This window comes from Diaphorina citri, unplaced genomic scaffold (genome assembly GCF_000475195.1).
Source record: "Diaphorina citri unplaced genomic scaffold, Diaci psyllid genome assembly version 1.1 scaffold365, whole genome shotgun sequence".
NCBI lineage: Eukaryota > Metazoa > Arthropoda > Insecta > Hemiptera > Psyllidae > Diaphorina > Diaphorina citri.
The window spans coordinates 1,689-18,636 of record NW_007377800.1 but is presented as its reverse complement, the minus strand read 5'-3'; the positions used below and the strand labels follow the sequence as shown (position 1 = coordinate 18,636).

Genomic DNA, 16,948 nt, shown 5'->3' with positions numbered 1-16,948 from the left:
TTCATCTGGATTACTATTTTGATGAAGCGTTTGATCAAATATTATAATTATAATATTATGATAGATATGATAAGTTGTTATACAGATGGGTATAGTTAATGGCTAATTATGTATTTTCCAAATACTCCTTGGTATGTACCTACCTAATCGCCCGTTATGTGGTTGTTATACCGATATAATTATGCAAAATATGTATTATCCATCCAAAAATTCCACCTTGTACCTCATTATTACTTATTCTGGGATAATCATGTATTGGAAGATTGTTAAATAAGAAGTTGTTTTACCGAATATAAATATTCATCTAGATATGTAGTTTTCAAATATTCCTATATACCCAATTATGTATTATACTGTTATCAGATATTGTGTATTTTAAGATTATTTAATGAGATTTCTATATTTAGATGAACAAACCCGATAACGTATTGCGTCTATCGGAAGGTACGTATGTTCTTTGTTGGGTATTGTACAATTTAATACCCCCTAGCCTGATGGAATCCCAGAGGATGGTTTTCGGTGGTCATGTGACAATTGTGACACTGACATCAGCACCTAGAGCCTAGAGTAATGTTAGTAATAGGTAATATCTGTACAGGGTGACTGAAAAGATGTGCAGAAATTTTTAAGGTACTTGTTCATCCACGAATTTGTCAGTTAATACCTACCTACATAAAAAACGAAAATGCGAAACAGTTAACAAGCAGTTGCGAAACAGACCCGAAACGTACAGTACAAAACAAGGTACTTGCTACTTGCCAACTTCAAGTTCAGAACATTGTGATCACAACATTGTGATTGTTGGCAGATCAAAAATGTCATTTAAGAGCGAAGCAACTTTGTACTGTTCGTTTTCAGCCTTATGCTGGCAGTGTTATTAAGGTATATTCCATTCTAAAATTCCTTCTTTTTATTCCCACAGGTGTCAAAGCGGGAGGGCGACTCCTCTCTGATGCAACTCAAGGAGGAGTTCCGCACGTACGAATCTTTACGTCGAGAGCATGATGCTCAGATAGTAGAGATAGCTACCGAGGCAGGTCTACGTATTGCACCGGACCAGTGGTCTTCCCTCCTGTATGGGGATGCTAGCCGCAAGTCTCATATGCAGAGCATCATCGACAAGCTACAGAACCCGCAGTCCTTCGCTCAGTCTGTACAGGTCAGTAGAACCCGCAGTCCTTCGCCCAGTCTGTACAGGTCAGTAGAACCCGCAGTCCTTCGCCCAGTCTGTACAGGTACCCTAAAACCCCACTTTTTTCATTCTGTAAAAGAGGAAGAAAAACATAGCTACAGAAACATAGTTCCGAGATAATCGCCTATAAAGATTTCATTTTCAAATTGACACAATGTTATGGGGTTCACGAAATTGGTCATAACGTGTCGTAGAAAAGAGATGGAAAGATGATTATTTCATAGTCGTGTTCAGAAGAAAATTTGCTATCCAAAAATGCAGACTCCCGAAAAAGGGCGTAAATAACGTTGCGCCCTTTTTACAGATCACGCCTCAATTTATTTTTATTTATGTATCCTCATCCTCTATTCCAGGAGCCGGGAAAATTTTTTTTTTTTTTTTTTTTTTTTTTTTTTTCAAAGGGTAACTTTTTAACCCCCTAAAAACTGGTATCTAAAACGGCACGATGCTAAAATTTTCCATACACTCTGTGAATCACCTTGTAGGTAACTAGGTAATCATATAAATGTTGTCTATTGTTTTATTCCTGTACCCAGGAACACGTGAAATCTTATCTTAATAAATATGAATGGCATAACGTACGGAGTTTTAATAGAAAAGCCATTCATTGGCTTTGCCACGTTTTATGTGCACATGTTTTACAACCTGCCTAAATCCCATGTTACTTACTTACTGCCAGGGCCATTTGAAGCCTAGAAGACTTTTTGCCTCGCCAAACTGTTCTGTCTTGTGCGTCTTCTTCCGTGGTATTAATTTTTAGCAGTAATAAAAATAATATGTTATAAATAAAACAGATTTCAAAAGGGGAATAATACAGATTCTTCGGCAAAAGGGGTTAAAATTAATTGCCAAAAAGTTTAGTCTTAGGAATAAGACAGGATAGGAGAAAACCAGCTGTTTCTAGAACGAATCTTTCCTGTTTATGATGAAATCCGGCCCGGGCGGTAATCGAACCCGCGACCTGGCGCTCCAACCAAGCTAACTAGACTGGCCAGTGGCCGCTTTTACTTTACCATGAGTTATCTCGAGCTACCCCCTCATATTTGTTTCTTCTTTCAAAACCATTTCTCCATTAACCTCGCTATTTTTTCCACCCCAGTCCAAGGCTCGAACCCCACATCGTGCACCCTCTCCCGGCCCATGCAACGCAAACTGATCGGCCTCATCAACTGTCAGATCCTAGAGGATGAAGGCCGAGGGAGGGCCATGCGGGCCGCCAGATCCATAGGTCCCCAGTCCAAGGCTCGAACCCCACATCGTGCACCCTCTCCCGGCCCATGCAACGCAAACTGATCGGCCTCATCAACTGTCAGATCCTCGAGGATGAAGGCCGAGGAAGGGCCATGCGGGCCGCTAGATCCATAGGGGACAGACGCTCAAATTCTCCGCGTAGATTTGCCAAGTTTCCTGGATCCCCTGTTCTCTGTAACGCGATAACTAACTCCTGGAATAGAGTATGAGAATACATAAATAAAAATAAATTGAGGTGTGATCTGAAAAAAGGGCGCAACGTTATTTACGCCCTTTTTCGGGAGTCTGCATTTTTGGATAGCAAATTTTCTTCTGAACACGACTGTGGAATAATCATCGATCTATCTCTTTTCTACGACACGTTATGACCAATTTTGTGAACCCCATAACATTGTGTTAATTTGAAAATGAAATTTTTATAGGCGATTATTTCGAACTATGTATCTGCAGCTATGTTTTTCTTCCTCTTATTTCGCAGAAGGAAAGAAGTGGGGTTTTAGGTAAGCAAGCCCCACTGGGTCAACCTTACCCCCAAAACCTGCTATATTATAGTCGGCGTGTATTCATTCATTGTGTATTCTTAAAAAAATCGGGACTTCTCTGGTACTAAATGTGTGGTTACTACTGGCTTACTTTTATTTCACTACCTGGGTATCACTGACATACTTTTAAATAGTTATGGGCATACGTACCCTATTACTGACTGATTTTAGACCGGGGCCACGTGTACTTCGTGACATAATTAGATGTGAATTTGTGCATAATTATCAATCATTATTCCCCGTTTACATTATGACTGGAACTCGATGTGTCAATAAGTAGGTAGGTAGGTACATCCATAGGTGAGCGGGCCGTCACTGAACTGAACCTGCAGCATCAGAACCCGCAGCAGTTGTCCGCCAATCTGTGGGCCGCCGTTCGAGCCCGCGGCTGTCAGTTCCTAGGACCAGGTAAGCTATTTTACTACTTTTCTCTTTTACCTTTTCAAAAAGGTTCTGATTCCAATTTCTGAGGTTGCCTTGCTTGTTGGGCAGTTGTGGTTAAATAAACACTTATGTTATCTTAAACCAGATTGCTTCATCGTTAAAAGGATTATCTCAAAGCTATTGCCAAAATGGCCTTCGGGATTAGAGCTAACCGAATCTGGGCATCACTGGAAACTCAAAAAGCAAGCAGAACGTCAAAAATCTATTGAGTGATTGGGTCACAAACTACTCGTCTCCTCACATTGACCTCACCCATCCTAAGTTGGGCCGGGAAAAGGCAGCAGGACGCGATTCCCCAGTTGGGTCACCCATCCAGATACCAATCACAATGTTGCTTAACTTCAGTGATCCATTGAGCACTGGTCTTATCACCGCGTGCCACTCACTAGAATTATTGACATCTGTCTGAAAGTAACATTTTTGCCAGCCTAGTTAGCTCAAAGTTATTGCCAAAATGGCCTTCGGGATTAGTCAAAAATCTATATGTTTTTTGTTCATTAGCTACTTTCCGTCACTGGTATAACTGCTAAGGTTTTTAATGACAGGGGGTTTTACCCTCCATTGAGTGATTGGGTCACAAACTACTCGTCTCCTCATATGAACCTCACTCATCCTAAGTTGGGCCGGGAAAAGCCAGCGGCACGCGATTATTACTTAACATAGGAAGCAAAATACAAAATTTGTCGGAAATGTCTGAAGTGTTGGAAGTGTATGATCAGTCTGCGCGCTGCTTTAGTTGGTAGTGCGTCTGCCTTGTAAGCGCTAGGCCGCGGCTTCGATTCCCACCCGGGGCGGATTTTATCCTGATGGGATAATGTTCGTTCTCGGAGCGGTTAGCTTTCTCCCATCCTGTCTTCCTTCTCGCTTCGATTTCGGGACGATAAGACGCTAGCAGTTACAGTTCCCTCTGTCAAACCTCTTAAGTGCGTCTGCCTTGTAAGCGCTAGGCCGCGGGTTCGATTCCCGCCCGGGGCGGATTTTATCCTGATGGAATAATGTTCGTTCTCGGAGCGGTTGGCTTTCTCCTAATGTCTTCCTTCTCTCTTCGATTTCGGTACGATAAGACCATAGCAGTTACAGTTCCCTCTGTCAAACCTCTTAAAAAAAGTAACATTATATCGTGAGGCTACAAACCATAAACCATGAAACTACACTTACTATCACCCGGCATTCAAATAACAATTTGGTAAAAACCAAAATTAAAACATAACAAACCAAAGTAAAGGTGAGAGAGAGACTGTAACTGCTATGGTCTTATCGTCCCGAAATCGAAGAGAGAAGGAAGACAGGATAGGAGAAAGCCAGCCGTTATCCCTTATCCCATCAGGATAAAATCCGCCCCGGGCGGGAATCGAACCCGCGGCCTAGCGCTTACAAAGCAGACGCACTACCAACTAAGCTAACTAGGCTGGCATCTGACTCATTGTCTGTAAAGGATGCTGTGGGGCATTCGTAACTTGGCGGGTAGCAGCACCACCTTCCACCCATCAGATTATCTGTGGCTATCCTTGGTGGAGAAATAACTTCAAGGTCATTTGAATACTAATATCGTAGGTACCTAACATTATGTATACGAGCATTATAGTCCGTCCTACTTAGGTTGAGAATTTTTTGAGATCACTGATACCCGGGAATACAATCTGGGTTTAAAACTTGGATTATTTATTCTCAAACGGTTTTCCCGGTTTTGATGGACTTTGGCCGGAATATGCAACACATTGAGGGCATTTTCTGAGTAGATTTAGGGCCTTATCGGACCTTTTGGGTGGTCCTTTTTGTCAAAATTATTTACGTAAAAAAAATGAATCCTTCTTTAACTTTTGGTATAGTGGGACTTTCTAATTTTAGGGAAAAATGAAAATACATAAGAGCCAGCCTAGTTAGCTTGGTTGGTAGCGCGTCTACCTTGTAAGCACTGTAGATTCCCGCCCGGGGCGGATTTTATCCTGATGGGATAATGTTCCATCTCGGAACGGCTGGCTTGCTCCTATCCTGTCTTCCTTCTCTCTTCGATTTCGGCACGACAAGACTTTAGCAGTTACAGTTCCCTCTATCAAACATCTTGTTTTATATCATTTTAAACATAGATGACCCGTAGAGAGAAAGAAAAGAAGTATACTCCCCCTAGCTTCTATTGAGGATTCGTCACTGGTGTATTGATAAGAGTGTATAATCCATATGAATTTGAATTTAAATTACAACTTTTTTTTGCTCGATTAAAAAACCGTATCATCTTCGGTTTAAAAAAAAAACCAATTAAAATTCTAAACCGAAATTTCAGTTACATCTAGATTCTAGAATATACGACCAAGACCTTACGGGATAATGCTGAACCATCTTCCAGCGCTAGCAGAACCAACTTGAGGACTTCCTCTTGCATTGCTGTGAAAATGAGGTGGAAAAGGTGTGACTATTGAGTATCATCTGAGAAAGTGGTTTGGAAAAACATCAAAAGAACTATTTCGAATCGCTGCAAGTAAAGCGAAGATCGCCATGCTGGTCGCTAATACTCTTTTAGCAGTAAAAATGAGGGAAATAAAGAACAAATGAAACATTTGTATAAGTATAAGTACGACATTTTTTTTAAAGTTCTTATGGACAAAAAATCCTCAAAACGCAAGAGAAATGTATCGAATTTAAGACGGATGTAACCAACGTCATTATTTTTCTCCTTCTTTCTTGTATATCTGACTCATTGTCTGTAAAGGATGCTGTGGGGCATTCGTAACTTGGCGGGAAGGCAGAACCACCTTCCACCCATCAGATCATCTGTAGCTATCCTTGGTGGAGAAATCACTTCAAGGTCATTTGAATACTAATATCGTACCTAGCATTATGTATACGAGTATTATAGTCCGTCCTACTTAGGTTGAGAATTTTTTGAGATCACTGATACCCGGGACTACAATCTGGGTTTAAAACTTGCTTTATTTATTCTCAAACGGATTGTTCGGTTTTGATGGACTTTGGCCGGAATATCGGACCTTTTGGGTGGTCCTGTAGATTCCCGCCCGGGGCGGATTTTATCCTGATGGGATAATGTTCCATCTCGGACCCGTAGAGAGAAAGAAAAGAAGTATACTCCCCCTAGCTTCTATTGAGGATTCGTCACTGGTGTATTGATAAGAGTGTATAATCCACATGAATTTGAATTTAAATTTCAACTTTTTTTTTTTTTTTGCTCGATTAAAAAACCGTATCATCTTCGATTTAAAAAACCAATTAAAATTCTAAACCGAAATTTCAGTTACATCTAGAATATACTTTTTTTTACTTCCCTTATCCTATGATAAGGAAAGTAATGTATTCGGTCAAAATTTTCGATGGTCAGTTTTTAGTGCCAAAACACGTTTTGACGTCGCCAGAGTCTAAATCCAAAGTTTCATATATCGGTCCGTTTATCAATGTGTGTCTGTCTGTAAACAAAAGATCTCGAGAAGCGGTGATCTCGAGAAGCGGTAAGAGCTAGAAACTTAAGGAAAGTAATGTATTCGGTCAAAATTTTCGATGGTCAGTTTTTAGTGCCAAAACACGTTTTGACGTCGCCAGAGTCTAAATCCAAAGATTCGTATATCGGTCCGTTTATCAATGTGTGTCTGTCTGTAAACAAAAGATCTTGAGGTAAGAGCTAGAAACTTAAAATTTGGTATGGAACCCTCAAATGTGACAAGGATACAACACGAAACTTTTGATTAAGATCGGTGCAATGGTTGGTGATATTTTGACCGATTTTTGATGGACTCTACTTTTCGGCATAATTCAACAGGATAAGAAAAGTCGAGTGATGTTCACACCTGATTTTTAAGTAATGTATTCGGTCAAAATTTTCGATGGTCAGTTTTTAGTGCCAAAACACGTTTTGACGTCGCCAGAGTCTAAATCCAAAGTTTCGTATATCGGTCCGTTTATGCGTTTATCAATGTGTGTCTGTCTGTAAACAAAAGATCTCGAGAAGCGGTAAGAGCTAGAAACTTGAAATTTGGTATGGAACCCTCAAATGTGACAAGGATGCAACACGAAACTTTTGATTAAGATCGGTGCAATGGTTGGTGATATTTTGACCGCTTTTTGATGGACTCTACTTTTCGGCATAATTCAACAGGATAAGAAAAGTCGAGTGATGTTCACACCTGATTTTTTTTTCTTCTTTTGCAAGGTAGAGTAAGTATCTACTTACATACGAGTATTGTACGCTATAAACTTATATTGCGATCAGCTATGTAAATAATTTCTTTGCCAGGAAGCAGGAAAAAGAAGAAAATTACGAGTGAATGTATTTCTACATTCTCGTATTATGTTGCTCAAGTTCCGCAAATCCATATGGAATTATGAACTCTACCTAAACTAAACATACCTACCTATACTTGCAGTTCAAGCAGAATAATTACAGGTAGATAAGTACCTAGTTATTAAGTGCACACATCCATGATTTTCCAATTATTGAATGAAAGAAGAAAGTTCAAAGTTTTGAACAAAATCTCGAATGTTTTCTTCCTTAAGTTTGCCTTTCTGTTTGCTTCACGACTCTCGAACGCTTTTATCCGATTTTCCGACGAAATGTGGCAAACGTGTTCAACACATGAACATGACGCAAATTTTCACAATAAATTTTGGACCCGGATTTTCGGGGGTCGTGTGGTAGCCCTTTTTACAGCATCCTATATTTTGGAATAACTTCTGATTGGTTTGGCCAATTTTGGTGAAATTCGACCAATGTGTTTAACTCACGAAGGATTTTCCCCTGATGGATTTTGGAACAAATCGAGCTTCTGGGGGCCCCCATACGGGGTCTTTTTTGAATGTAGGTATTCCATAATTCTACAGTTCACTGAACGACTACCTACTTACCTAGTTATTTATGGGTTATGTTTATATGGGTAAGTATCTATGAATTTTCCGATAGTTATGTTACCCATAGCTACGTGAGTTAGGTACTTCCATTAGCAATTACCTTAGGTATGGTGATTTGTCGGGAGTGTGTGATGTGATTTTTTTTCCAAGTGGGTCATTGTCTGTTTTTCCTATCAGACACGTTGCCTTCGCTGTAGTGTGCTAATCTTGTAGTATGTCCCTCATGAGATGGGTGAAACAAGATATAGTTCCTGATAAGTCTGTGGTTACACTGGATACAACTATGGAAGATTTTTAACTTCAGGGTCAGTCTAGTTTGCTTGGAAGGTAGCACGCTTCCCTTGTAAGCGTTAGATTGGGAGTTCGATTTCCGCCCCAGACGAAATTCATCATAAACAGATAGGATCGTTTTCGTAGAGCCAAATAAATTCCAAAACTATATATATAATAGTAGATCTGTCATATGACAGGTTTCAGCTGAACCTTCTCCAGCTTTCTCGATCTTGGGCATCATTCTTCATTTGTTCATAAGTCCTTCCTCTTAAGATGTCTGTCAGCATTCCAAACTTCCTTCTTCCCCTCGATCTACTTCCTTCGAATTTTATGTCCATGATTTTTCTTTGAATGCAATCTCTTCTTAGGATGTGTCCGACCCAACAGGATCTGACAGTTGATGAGGCCGATCAGTTTGCGTTGCATGGGCCGGGAGAGGGTGCACGATGTGGGGTTCGAGCCTTGGACTGGGGTGGAAAAAATAGCGAGGTTAATGGAGAAATGGTTTTGAAAGAAGAAACAAATATGAGGGGGTAGCTCGAGATAACTCATGGTAAAGTAAAAGCGGCCACTGGCCAGTCTAGTTAGCTTGGTTGGAGCGCCAGGTCGCGGGTTCGATTACCGCCCGGGCCGGATTTTATCATAAACAGGAAAGATTCGTTCTAGAAACAGCTGGTTTTCTCCTATCCTGTCTTATTCCTAAAAGTAAACATTTTGGCAATTAATTTTAACCCCTTTTGACGAAGAATCTGTATTATTCCCCTTTTGAAATCTGTATTATTTATAACATATTATTTTTATTACTGCCAACATGGGATTTAGGCAGGTTGTAAAACATGTGCACATAAAACGTGGCAAAGCCAATGAATGGCTTTTCTATTAAAACTCCGTACGTTGTACGTTATGCCATTCATATTTATTAAGATAAGATTTCACGTGTTCCTAGGTACAGGAATAAAACAATAGAAAACATTTATATGATTACCTAGTTACCTACAAGGTGATTCACAAAGTGTATGGAAAATTTTAGCATCGTGCCGTTTTAGATACCAGTTTTTAAGGGGTTAAAAAGTACAAAAAAGATACCCTTTGAAAAAAGAAACAAATTTGCTGCTGCTCTAACGCGGCCGCGGAAGTTCAGCCACAATTTGTTCCACACTGTATGTTTCAATTGGTAATTATTCAGAAGCCATGACAATGAAAAAGAAACCTCCTTTTTGTGTTTAACCTAACCCCATAATAACACTGGTCACTGCTCAAATTGTAACACCTCCTTTTTGTGTTTAACCTAACCCTATAAAAATAAATCCTATAATAACACTGGCCGTGGTCACTCCTCATTTGTTACAGCTCCTTTTTGTAGCAATTTCCCATTGACGTTACTTCTAAACAAGTATAACCTTAAAAATTTCTGCACATTTTTTCAGTCACCCTGTACAGGTGTTACCTATTACTAACATTACTCTAGGTGCTGATGTCAGTGTCACAATTGTCACATGACCATCGAAAACCATCCTCTGGGATTCCATCAGCCTGGAGGGTATTAAATTGTACAATACCCCACAAAGAACATACGTACCTTCCGATAGACGCAATACGTTATCGGGTTTGTTCGTCTAAATATAGAAATCTCATTAAATAATCTTAAAATACACAATATCTGATAACACTGATATATAATACATATAATTGGGTATATAGGAATATTTGAAAACTACATATCTAGATAAATATTAAATATTCATATTCGGTAAAACAGCTTCTTATTTAACAATCTTCCAATACATGATTATCCCAGAATACATAAGTAATAATGAGGTACAAGGTGGAATTTTTGGATAATACATATTTTGCATAATTATATCGGTATAACAACCACATAACGGGCGATTAGGTACATACCAAGGAGTATTTGGAAAATACATAATTAGCCATTAACTATACCCATCTGTATAACAATCTATCATATCTATCATAATATTATAATTATAATATTTGATCAAAAGCTTCATCAAAATAGTAATCCAGATGAACAAGCGATCTAATCAGATCTACCCGATCAGGTGTGTGTCCATCAGGTAGACCTGACAGACGGACTTCTTCAGCCGTACCTGTCACGCTCAGGCCGTTAAAACGTGTGTGGCAGAAAAAGTTTCAGACCCAGGTCTCTCAGACGGTCTGACAGATAGACCTGGGTCTGAAGCTTTTTCCGCCACACACAGGATACAACTGTCTGACAGACCGCAGACTGTCAGTCTGAGCGTGAGTGGCTGGTCCAAGAAACAAAAAGTTATCTGTGTTTTATTTTCGATTTATCAAGCGTTTTGTAACGAAATCACCGGAGTGTTCTGATTCAATAAATCCGATATTGGATTAGTAACAATAAACCATTGGATTGAGAGTCAAGATTTCAATCAAAATCATTCAAATACCACAGACACAAGACTTGTTTTCCAAATTCTGCGAGTAACTTTTACTTTAATCCAATCTGATTTTGCACCAGCGTACCCACTCTATTGTAGTGGTGTGGGTGAGGTTTTCAAATCATTCAAATACCACAGACACGAGACTTGTTTTCCAAATTCTGCGAGTAACTTTTACTTTAATCCAATCTGATTTTGCACCAGCGCACCCACTCTATTGTAGTGGTGTGGGTGAGGTTTTCAAAAGGGGAAGATATGAACTCATCATATACAGTGCCGATCTGCTGTTGGTACAAAAGTGTGTCCAAACATGGTCCACCGGCCGTCGATCGACGACGAGAAACCATATTATCGAGGCAGTGCGGACGGTTCAGTCGACATCCATCGACTATGTGTGGAACCTTTAGAATCCAGGTCGATTAATAACCATTTTCGGTAAGTGGCTGACAAGACCCGTAGAGAGAAAGAAAAGAAGTATACTCCCCCTAGCTTCTATTGAGGATTCGTCACTGGTGTATTGATAAGAGTGTATAATCCACATGAATTTGAATTTAAATTTCAACTTTTTTTTTTTTTTTGCTCGATTAAAAAACCGTATCATCTTCGATTTAAAAAACCAATTAAAATTCTAAACCGAAATTTCAGTTACATCTAGAATATACTTTTTTTTACTTCCCTTATCCTATGATAAGGAAAGTAATGTATTCGGTCAAAATTTTCGATGGTCAGTTTTTAGTGCCAAAACACGTTTTGACGTCGCCAGAGTCTAAATCCAAAGTTTCGTATATCGGTCCGTTTATGCGTTTATCAATGTGTGTCTGTCTGTAAACAAAAGATCTCGAGAAGCGGTGATCTCGAGAAGCGGTAAGAGCTAGAAACTTAAAATTTGGTATGGAACCCTCAAATGTGACAAGGATGCAACACGAAACTTTTGATTAAGATCGGTGCAATGGTTGGTGATATTTTGACCGCTTTTTGATGGACTCTACTTTTCGGCATAATTCAACAGGATAAGAAAAGTCGAGTGATGTTCACACCTGATTTTTTTTTCTTCTTTTGCAAGGTAGAGTAAGTATCTACTTACATACGAGTATTGTACGCTATAAACTTATATTGCGATCAGCCATGTAAATTTCTTTGCCAGGAAGCAGGAAAAAGAAGAAAATTACGAGTGAACGTATATCTACATTCTCGTATTATGTTGCTTAAGTTCCGCAAATCCGTATGGAATTATGAACTCTACCTAAACTAAACATACCTACCTACTTGCAGTTCAAGCAGAATAATTACAGGTAGATAGGTAAGTAGTTATTAAGTACACACATCCATGATTTTCCAATTATTGAACGAAAGAAGAAAGTTCAAAGTTTTGAGCAAAATCTCAAAAAATTTCTTCCTTAAGCAGACAGAAATGCTTCACCATACATATCTAACTCTCGAACGCTTTGTCCAATTTCGATGAAATTTGCCAAAAACCTGATTTTTTTTTCTTCTTTTGCAAGGTAGAGTAAGTATCTACTTACATACGAGTATTGTACGCTATAAACTTATATTGCGATCAGCCATGTAAATTTCTTTGCCAGGAAGCAGGAAAAAGAAGAAAATTACGAGTGAACGTATATCTACATTCTCGTATTATGTTGCTCAAGTTCCGCAAATCCATATGGAATTATGAACTCTACCTAAACTAAACATACCTACCTACTTGCAGTTCAAGCAGAATAATTACAGATAGATAGGTAAGTAGTTATTAAGTACACACATCCAGGTAAGTATGTACCAATGTACCTATATCCATGATTTTCCAATTATTGAACGAAAGAAGAAAGTTCAAAGTTTTGAACAAAATCTCAAATATTTTCTTCCTTAAGTTTGCCTTTCTGTTTGCTTCACCACAACTCTCGAACGGTTTATCCGATTTTCCGACGAAATGTGGCAAACGTGTTCAACACATGACGCAAATTTTCACAATAAATTTTGGACCCGGATTTTCGGGGGTCGTGTGGTCTAGCCCTTTTTGCAGCCTCCTTTATTTTGGAATAACTTCTGATTGGTTTGGCCAATTTTGGTGAAATTCGACCAATGTGTTTAACTCATGAAGGATTTTCCCCTGATAGATTTTGGAACAAATCGAACCTCTGGGGGCCCCCATACGGGGTCTTTTTTGAATCTAGGTATTCCATATTCTACAGTTCACTGAACGACTACCTACTTACCTAGTTATTGATGGGTTATGTTTATATGGGTAAGTATCTATGAATTTTCCGATAATTATGTTACCCATAGCTACGTGAGTTAGGCACCTCCATTAGCAATGGAGGAGTTGCAAGTGGGTAAAAATTATAAATAAATGGTCGATTCCTATGTAAAAAGTTGGGAAAAATCCAAATCCTTCTCTCTTCGATTTCGGGACGATAAGACCATAGCAGTTACAGTTCCCTCTGTCAAACCTCTTAAAAAAAAAGTACATTTCCCTGTATCAAACCTCTTTAAATTCACTTCGTTCGATCAACGATCTCTCAGACAGTTAGGTCCCTATAAACACCTACTTACCTGTTGTCTACCCAGCCTTGTTATTCGAAGGAAATGGCAAACTGACTAGAAAAGGAATTGTTGATCTGAAAATCCGCCTTGGTACAACCAGAGAGAAAATTCCAAATGCAATCGTGTGTGAAATTGAATGGTAAATCGATTTCTCATCCTACAATAATAAAAAAAATGAGTCAGATATACAAGAAAGAAGGAGAAAAATAATGACTTTGGTTACATCCGTCTTAAATACCTACTTATACAAATGTTTCATTTGTTCTTTATTTCCCTCATTTTTACTGCTAAGAAGAGTATTAGCGACCAGCATGGCGATCTTCGCTTTACTTGCAGCGATTCGAAATAGTCCTGTTGATGTTATTCCAAACCACTTTCTCAGATGATACTTAATAGTCACACCTTTTCCACCCCATTTTCACAGCAATGCAAGAGGAAGTCCTCAAGTTGGTTCTGCTAGCGCTGGAAGATGGTTCAGCATTATCCCGTAAGGTCTTGGTCATGTTTGTCGTACAAAGGCTAGAACCTCACTTTCCTCAGGCGTCTAAAACCAGCATCGGTCACGTGGTGCAACTCCTGTACAGGGCCTCGTGCTTCAAGGTAAGAGACCCGGGTTCGATTCCCTGACGAAGACATATTTTTACTATCTATTTATTTTATTTTTTATTATTATTATTATTATTATTATTATTATTATTTTTTTTCGTTAGGCGCTTTAATTATGTGTTAAAACATGTCGTTCCAAGTATAGGGAATCTATGTAAACGGCAAGTATTGTAATCGGTCCATATTTTTAAAATGGGGAAATGCGTTTATTTATTGTAGAGTAATGCATACAATGTTCTGGTTTTCTGGACTTGAAATTGGCACGTACCTTGTTTTGTACAGGACGTTTGGGGACTAAATTCCAGACCCGTCTTCAGCAGATTGTCACAAATCATCCACGAATTTGTCAGTTAATACCTACCTACATAAAAAACGAAAATGCGAAACAGTTAACAAGCAGTTGCGAAACAGACCCGAAACGTACAGTACAAAACAAGGTACTTGCTACTTGCCAACTTCAAGTTCAGAACATTGTGATCACAACATTGTGATTGTTGGCAGATCAAAAATGTCATTTAAGAGCGAAGCAACTTTGTACTGTTCGTTTTCAGCCTTATGCTGGCAGTGTTATTAAGGTATATTCCATTCTAAAATTCCTTCTTTTTATTCCCACAGGTGTCAAAGCGGGAGGGCGACTCCTCTCTGATGCAACTCAAGGAGGAGTTCCGCACGTACGAATCTTTACGTCGAGAGCATGATGCTCAGATAGTAGAGATAGCTACCGAGGCAGGTCTACGTATTGCACCGGACCAGTGGTCTTCCCTCCTGTATGGGGATGCTAGCCGCAAGTCTCATATGCAGAGCATCATCGACAAGCTACAGAACCCGCAGTCCTTCGCTCAGTCTGTACAGGTCAGTAGAACCCGCAGTCCTTCGCCCAGTCTGTACAGGTACCCTAAAACCCCACTTTTTTCATTCTGTAAAAGAGGAAGAAAAACATAGCTACAGAAACATAGTTCCGAGATAATCGCCTATAAAGATTTCATTTTCAAATTGACACAATGTTATGGGGTTCACGAAATTGGTCATAACGTGTCGTAGAAAAGAGATGGAAAGATGATTATTTCATAGTCGTGTTCAGAAGAAAATTTGCTATCCAAAAATGCAGACTCCCGAAAAAGGGCGTAAATAACGTTGCGCCCTTTTTACAGATCACGCCTCAATTTATTTTTATTTATGTATCCTCATCCTCTATTCCAGGAGCTAGTTATCGCGTTACAGAGAACAGGGGATCCAGGAAACTTGGCAAATCTACGCGGAGATTTTTTTAAGAGGTTTGACAGAGGGAACTGTAACTGCTAAGGTCTTATCGTCCCGAAATTGGAGAGAGAAGGAAGACAGGATAGGAAAAAGCCATCCTTTCCGAGAACAAACATTATCCCATCAGGATAAAATCCGCCCCGAGCGGGAATCGAACCCGCGGCCTAGCGCTTACAAGGCAGACGCGCTACCAACCAAGCTAACTAGGCTGGCTGAATTTTTCTCCTGGTCTTATACATATGTTAGGTACGTGGTAGGATTTTTTCTACCCACTTTCTAATTCTATTATTTCTATTTCAGAACTGACAGGATTCTCCTGGGCTGAGTTGCTGGGGGCATTAGAAGCTACTCGACACGTTGTTTCAGGTCTACTGGATTTTGTCTCTGTGCATGGTAACAGACGTCCCCCGGGTGATTCCAACTCTGTCCTTATCCACAGCGGCAAGTATAAGGTAAGACACAAGTAGAAGGTCCCGGTTTGATTCCCAGGTTGAAGACCCTTTTTTGATCCCAAGAGCAAGGGAAACCTAAACCCTTAACAAATGGAGTGTGCCTGAAGGTATGCGATGTGTTCTAATCCACTCGACTCCAAAAATAAAATCTCTGCTAAATTCCATATTTTTTTTTTTTTTTTTAATTTTTCTTCTGGTCTTATACATATGTTAGGTACGTGGTAGGATTTTTTCGTGTTTTTCTACCCAACCTCTTTCTAATTCTATTATTTCTATTTCAGAACTGACAGGATTCTCCTGGGCTGAGTTGCTAGGAGCATTAGAAGCTACTCGACACGTTGTTTCAGGTCTGCTGGATTTTGTCTCTGTGCATGGTAACAGACGTCCCCCGGGTGATTCCAACTCTGTGCTTATCCACAGCGGCAAGTATAAGGTAAGACACTAGTAGAAGGTCCCGGGTTCGATTCCCAGGTTGAAGACCCCTGTTTTGATCCTAAGAGCAAGGGAAACCTAGACCCTTAACAAATGGAGTGTGCCTGAAGGTATGCGATGTGTTCCAATCCACTCGACTCCAAAAATAAAATCAGTGCTAAATTCCATATTTTTTCTTCTTCGGTATTAAATCAGTCCTACTTTTTCTTTAGCTTAATCTCGTCTTGCTCTGATTTAGCGTTGATGTTCTATTTGCCAACATGCCTGTCTCTTCCTATGTATTCCAGGTGAGTCTATGTCGTGACCTTACACTACACTTGGTTACATTTTAAATTGTAAAATAAATAAAATACCTACCTACAAATTTAATAGGTAAATAAATAATAGAAAGTAAAAATGTGACCTAAATCAATTAATATTTTGGAGTTAATAAATACATAAGGCAATAGATAGGTAATAGGTAGGTATTCTGTATAAAATAATGTAGTTCATATTGCCTTATACCTGTTTTGTAAACATAACCGGGGATCTGTAAAACATGGAACACACTAGAACAAAATCAGGATTTTCGACAGCACCTTGCGATTCCGACCATTTTTCAAAATGATGGTAAGTAATACTAAAAACACTTAGCCAGATAGCCAAGCCCTAGCTTGCTTGGAAGGTACGAATAGCTCC

At 39.3% G+C, this 16,948-nt stretch overlaps 1 protein-coding gene across 1 annotated transcript in view; it reads left to right on the top strand.

Annotated features, from left to right (window-relative positions):
• Positions 1-16,602, top strand: part of LOC103508077 (roquin-1) — a 39,551-nt gene extending 22,949 nt beyond the window's left edge. Inside the window, exons 4-11 of the mRNA XM_026822786.1 lie at positions 2,292-2,420; positions 3,286-3,393; positions 13,945-14,120; positions 14,742-14,978; positions 15,327-15,400; positions 15,787-15,838; positions 16,053-16,271; positions 16,558-16,602. Coding sequence (XP_026678587.1) covers positions 2,292-2,420; positions 3,286-3,393; positions 13,945-14,120; positions 14,742-14,978; positions 15,327-15,400; positions 15,787-15,838; positions 16,053-16,271; positions 16,558-16,602 — 1,040 coding nt within the window. The remainder of the gene's footprint in view (positions 1-2,291; positions 2,421-3,285; positions 3,394-13,944; positions 14,121-14,741; positions 14,979-15,326; positions 15,401-15,786; positions 15,839-16,052; positions 16,272-16,557) is intronic.
• The last annotated feature ends 346 nt before the right edge of the window (positions 16,603-16,948 follow it).